This window comes from Gavialis gangeticus, unplaced genomic scaffold (assembly GCF_001723915.1).
Source record: "Gavialis gangeticus isolate Ggan-Ray unplaced genomic scaffold, GavGan_comp1, whole genome shotgun sequence".
NCBI lineage: Eukaryota > Metazoa > Chordata > Crocodylia > Gavialidae > Gavialis > Gavialis gangeticus.
The window spans coordinates 100,841,080-100,847,669 of NW_017729022.1; the positions used below are offsets into that span (position 1 = coordinate 100,841,080).

At 41.0% G+C, this 6,590-nt stretch overlaps 1 protein-coding gene across 4 annotated transcripts in view; it reads right to left on the minus strand.

Annotated features, from left to right (window-relative positions):
* Nucleotides 1-6,590, minus strand: part of PACSIN2 (protein kinase C and casein kinase substrate in neurons 2) — a 132,782-nt gene that overhangs the window by 44,319 nt on the left and 81,873 nt on the right. For all 4 annotated transcript variants that reach the window (XM_019515728.1, XM_019515729.1, XM_019515730.1 and 1 more), the window contains exons 3-4: nucleotides 1,393-1,549; nucleotides 707-942 (exon numbers count right to left, since the gene is read on the minus strand). In XM_019515728.1, coding sequence (XP_019371273.1) covers nucleotides 707-942; nucleotides 1,393-1,549 — 393 coding nt within the window. The remainder of the gene's footprint in view (nucleotides 1-706; nucleotides 943-1,392; nucleotides 1,550-6,590) is intronic.

A 6,590-nucleotide genomic window follows, 5' to 3' on the forward strand; every position in this document is an offset into this window, starting at 1 on the left:
GCCCCCCTCCCCCCATGCCTTCCGCCCACCCAGATTTACCAGGCTGCAGCAGCTGGTCACGTGCATGGTGTGGCTGAACACATTTATCTGTGACATTATTGACCATGTTGGCCAAAAAAAGATGATTGTTGATCACGTCAAGTTTCCTTTTATCAGTGCCGATACAATATGGACCCACATATCGATGCACCTCTACTAAATACTGCATTTGTAAGGTGGCATTATCCTTCTCTATTAAACAAGTAACTGTCATTCAATTTAGCTTCAATTTTCCTTCTGAAGGAAAACAATTAAAAAAATGCCTCAAATTCCTGAATGAAATAGTTTGCCCCGTCCAACTCTGCCTTGCATGGTCTTTTAATTAACGAAAATATTAATGTAAAAAAGATGTTTTTCCTTTAAGCGCTTTTCCTACAGTTAACATCTCACATGTAGTCATAGATGCTGTTGAAATGTGACAAACAGGTCAATTTCACATTCTCTAGAGCACTGCTGAATTGGCTAACATTAAATGAGAGTGGAGTGGTTAAGGGGAGGGGTGACAGGAAAAACAAGAGGCAGCTTCTTCCAAAAGAGGACAAAAAGCAGAGATCTCAATGAGAAAAGGATTTACCTGAGAATGGGTATTATTCCCCCCATTAAAGCTTTCTATGAAGCATTACTACATTGAAACTCAAGACAGGAAATATGCAGTAGATTGCTGTACCTCTTTTAGCTTTTTTGCCCAGGGTTTCTGAGCCTTCCTAAATCCATCATCTGCTTCTTTGGTTTCCTTAAATCCTCCAATCATTTGCTTATGAAAGGCCTCCTTCTGCCAGTTCTTGATCTTTTCAAAGTCCTCATTCATCAGTGCACCTTTTATGTCTAGATGTAGTTCACTTACTTTTTCAGCTTCTGACATGAATGCACACCAAGCCTTTTCTACTGTTCCATATTGTGGACCTACACAGAACAGAACATCAGTTTCAATTAATACCTTCACATTAAACTTTTATTCTTAAAAAGCCATCCAAAGCCATTAAACTTGTACTTGCGGATAATTCATAATCCTGGCTTTGTATTTAACACCTTAAATCAAATAGTATCTTTTGTACTTTAATTAAAAATTCAATTTGGAGATTCTGATAGAAGAGGCCTTTTTAATTTAGTCCGATTTCCAGCAAAATGAGCCAAGAACCTCCATCCAGTAATTGCAGCAACAAGCTCAACAACATGCAACTGAACTGTAGCATACATTGTAGTGTTGGGAGGTTTCTAGAGACTCCACTAATGTGCTAAGAAATTCTATGCACATTTGTTTTGGGTGGCTAAAGTGGAAACATTCTTTTAAAAATCTATTTTTCCATTAAAAAAGTAAAGCCTCTCAGAGCTTAAAGTTATGACATTTATTACCTTTTTCCACAAGCTGTTTCCATCTTTTTGCCCATTCGGTAAGCTGCTGAGCATAGCCCTTTTCTATTCTGGCGCGTTCATGAATACAATTCATTAGATCATTGCAAAGCCTGTAACCATCATCAATCCGCTTTACTGTCCGTTTATAATTCCCAACCTAGAGAAAGAAATATATATTTAGGAATTCTTACTTGAAAACTATGGGCCAGAAATAAAGGCTTACTATATCAATTAACACAATAAGCTAACATGGGAATCGTACAGATTTTAAACCAGCAATAGGATTCACAGGTAAATGTAACTTCAAAAGTACTAGGTTGACTTAAAGTCTCATATTTACTTGAATCCAAAGGAGGGAGTTTTTTTTTTTTTCTTCAAATCAATATTGGGGGCGGGGGGAAATAAAGCCTCATTTTGGATTCAAGTATCACCTGAAATAAGCGGCTGATGCCGTCCCAGCTCTGTGCCTAGGCTGAAGTTAGAGCCAAGCCACCACCTGCCCTGGACTGGCATGGCTTATGCTGCAGGGAAGGGGTCATATAGTAGAGGGAGACAAGGCAAAATGCACTGTGGGAGGGAAGCATGGCAGAGACTGCTTGGGGTTCAGTGGAAGGGTGTGCAGAGAAGGGAAAAGGGTGGAGGAAATCTTGTAACTGGGGTCATTCCCCATCCTCTCCACCGTGGCTTCAGCTCCAGCCCTGGCTCAGGACTGCTGGGTCAGGCCTGCTGCTGGTGGCCCCAAAAGATAAAGTGGGGGGAAGGGGCAAGTGGGGAGGGGACAGGCAACAGGGGGAAAGCACAGGTGGGGGGATGCTGGGGTGAGAGGGCAAGGGGTACAGACCTGGGCACTCCCCCCGCCTCTCCCCACACATTGCTTTGCCTGCCACAGCAATGGGGGGTAGAGGACAAATGAAAAGATGACCCCCCCATATAATTAGATCTTTTCAAAGTCTATAATTAGTCTAAATCTAATTATAATTAGATTCTATATATGGCAAATTATATATATTTTTAAAGTATAAGATACTATTATCTAATTATCAGAGTTGTCCTGGCTTTGGGTAAACATAGGTATATGAAAACACAATTGGTAAAAGTAGGAAAACTGATTTTGAGAAAAAAAATTTCCAGTATGATGCGTATGAAAGTGACATCAAATAAATTTCAGCAATACCTCAAAAGGTGCAATTGCGTGCTTTCCTTCTGAAAACAGTGTGATCACTTTTGAAATTTACAATAATCTAAGATAATTTATACTGACTGTCTTGTAATCATTGCTAAGCAAATAGCTCTCAAGGACTGTTACAAAATTATAGCCCTACACATGTAATTCTGGTTGTGGTTTAAGTTAATCACCATGTTAAATTTTTCTTAACAGCTGCTTTACTGTATTTTGGTTCAATGTCCTAGAAGATAATTATATGATCTAGTTTTCTCTTTTTGCTATTTAACACACAGAAGCATAAGATTTTACTCTGCCACCTGTCACCATGAACACTGCGTGCTTCCCGAGGCTGGTGGGGGGGCATGGCAACCGTCTGCAGGCAGTGGCAGCAGCGGTGGTGGTGGCGAGTAGGGAGCTTCCACAGGCAGTCACAGCAGTGTCAGTGGTGAGGGTGGGGGCGGGAGCGGTGAGTGCTGACCGGTGATCGGTGAAGACCTGCAAATGCCGCTGGCAGTGTCAGTGGCAAGGGGGTGGCAAGCAGTGACTGCCCACAGGTGCCACTGGCAGCGTCAGCAGTGGCCAATCTCAAGGGGTGCACATGCACCCCCTACACAATTGCCAGTGCCTGTCACTATGGGGTTAAGATCCTATTTTGCAGGAATAAACAGCCCCTTTCTAGATTACGATTACTACACTTAAGAGGGAATGCAGGGAGAAGCACTGAGAGATTTATGTTAAGACAGTTAAAAGAAACCTCAAAGGGCAAAGAAATAAAAATCAAAGAATGTAGCATGGAGAAGTCAATCATTTAAAAGGCCAACAGAAATGGAAGATTGGCAGCAGATTGTCACCAGTGAAGCATATTAACAATAAACAACTAAACCAAGTAGATACAGTGCAGTTTCTTTTAGAAAGAACCATGATCAGAGTTTTCTACATTGTAAATGTACATACAACCCGTAAAGAAAAACTGAAGAAATATTCACAGGCATCCTGAAAGCGAACTAAACATCTGCAAACATTAGGAATACCTTCTCAAGTAATTATTAGTTTGTCCAGTTCTAAAATATTAGAATCAAATATTCTTTTAGGCTCAGTAATAATTTAAGAACATTTGTTCAAAATTTTGTAAATACAATAATAATTAGTAAAAAATAAGAATTTAAAGCCATCCACAAACCCATCTGCTTCATAATACCATTTTTAAAGTAAATAATTAAACAGTACATTTATACTGTACTAGAAATATTAATTGTCAATGGCTTTGTTCCTATATTGGTATGACATAAGGCCCAAAGTGATGAGATTACTTGCTGAAGTTGCCTGAAGTCAGAGCTGTCAAGCTGAACAGTGACATTTTTAAGACAACGTCCTTACAGTACTCAGCTCAACACTCTTTAGTTAACAGGCTATACCCATTTCAGCAAATCAAAGAAAGTCAGGTGGCATCTAACACAAGAACATGATCTGTCTACAAAGGTGACTTGTCTCAACTTTGTCAAATAACAATATATACACAAATTGTTACGTAACTGAATGGTGCTGGTAACTTGTAACACCAACTAAGGTAACAATCTTAAGAAAAATGCTGAAAGTACCCACCCCAAACACCTTTAACCCCGGAAAAAAAATAATTATCAGCATAAAAATGTTTTCCCTTATTCAGTGAAAACTCTCCAGACTGGGTTACAGAAAGGACAGCATATTTTCTCAAAATAATCCCAGCTCTAATTCTATAACTAGGTTGTCCAAACAGGTTATGCTAACTTCCACAACTGCTAGGATCCTATTTATATAAACAGCAGTTTCTCTCTCTACATGTCCAGAGATTTTTTTTTTTTTTGGTCATACAAGTTAAAGTTGTTATATAAGAAAATATTCTAAGATTTCCATTAATATATTAGTATTTAAAAATGCTAAAACCCTCTGGCAATTGGATTCCTCAAGGAACAGGCTACCTGTTCAAATTCTACCCATGCTGGTAATGGTTTGCTATCACTTATTTTAAGCAGCTGCTCAGTCTTGTGAAACAAGTTTACCTGTTATGGTCCAATTCTTACTGGAGAGACACAAACTTGAGCTGAGAAAACTATGTCACAACCAGCACTTCTATTGGCCCATAACTGCACACGCACTGGAACTAAATTTTATTCCTGCAGACTGTTTTCTTTTCCACAGATATGCTGAATTACATTGGCACTACAGTATGGAAAGCTTGCCTTGGACTTGTATTAAATAGGCAGTTTTCCAGAGCGGTAAATCTGGTACTTGTTACCAGATCTACACTGTACCAGGGAACAGCCAAGGGGAAAACCCCAGGGAGCCTGGGAGGAACTTGGGGAACAGGAACGGGACGGGAAAGAAAGCAAAAGAAAAGAAAAACAAACAGAAAGGTTCTTACCTTCAGAGAGCAGCACGGTGAAACCGGAAGTGGCAGCGGGACCCGAGCAGCTCGTTAGCCACGTTTTTATAAAATTACGGCCAGCTGATAGCCACAGCTGCAGGAGTCGGTCGGGGGATTTAAAAGCAGCTGAGTGCAGCCCCGAGAGGAGGAAAGGAGGAGGAGCACGGCTGAGGGAAGCATTCTCCGAGTCCCCTCGGAGCAAAGGAGCGTGGGGGCTTGCAGCCGGCAGCCCCAGTGGCTAGCATATACACCTCACGCCTGCCTCAGGGGTGCATGCTGCTGTAGAGAGCCGTACCGCACCCCCCCCCACCTCTAGATGACCTGCCCTGGCCCCATGGGGCCCCATTCACCCCAGCCCTTGCTCCTGTCCCACTCCCTCCTTCACCATGGAGCCCTCAAGCTCCCCTTGCTCTCCACAGACTTACCTGCTGGGAAAATCTGGAGATCTGAGGGTTCAGTAGGGAGATCATGAGTTGGAGTTATTTTGACTTGCAAATACAATGAAATATGATTTTTATCTAGTATTAGCAGAATAGGAAAAAGGGAGCATAGAATGTTAAAAACCACTGAGTTCTTTTTGTGAGATGAGTGGAAAGGCAAATACTGCCATCACAAAATTCTTGCATTTAACTTGTCAGCATGTGAGACAGGGACAGAGTTTTACCTATCACTAGCCCCAGGCAACAGATCCGGCTGTACTGCATGAACTGCCAACATCAGCAACCCTGCAGAAACTGCCAAACAGAAATGCAAACCACGAGCTGTTTATAAAGTGAGATCTGACGTGAAGAAACACTTTCTTCTGGTATTCCTAATTTGGTTTGGCAGTCTTATTCATACAAGGTGATCTTTGTGAAATGGGTCCAGTTCACAGTGAAAAGGTTTATCATCTCAAAAGCTACCACTATAACTGATGCACTCTATTGACAGACATTTAGAGGCCAGGAAGAAAAAAAAACCACAGGTAGCCTGAAGTCCTACCTCAGGGATACCTGATGGGCTTCCATCACTGCTGAAGCCTTTTAAACATTTCATCTGGTCTTCATTTTTAAAGGTCACTAAGTAACAATACTTCATTCTCTCCCTGGTAAAAACTTCTTTGCTTTTGAATAATTCTACTAAAATAATGCTATATTTAGGACATATTTTGAAACACTGTGCCAGCTGTTCCCTTTCTTAGAGCTGCAATAGGCCTTTCCCACTAATCCTCTCCGATTCCAACATACTGTGGCCTTTCAAACACCATGTGACAGCAGGTCAAGGAATGATAGGTACTAGATAAGATTCATGGATTCAAATACAAAGTATCTTGGTGGTCAGACCAGTGTTATGCTTTAAGACAGAGCCCAGACAGGTGTGACCTGACAAAACATGATGTTCTAGCTACTGGCCATGAGCTTGGGTTCTATCCTTTAAAATAATTTTTTTGGCAAATCTGGTAACCATAAGGACACACTGGAAATACCAGACTGTATAGCATGATTTGACTAATCATGATGTTGACCAATTCATGTTGTGCTAAATTACAACCTAAGAGTTGTGACACTGCTTTGTGGGGGGGGGGGGGTCCCCAAAATTTTTAAAAATTTTAAAAAAAAATTGAAAATCTTTTTCCCCCCAAAAAAAAAA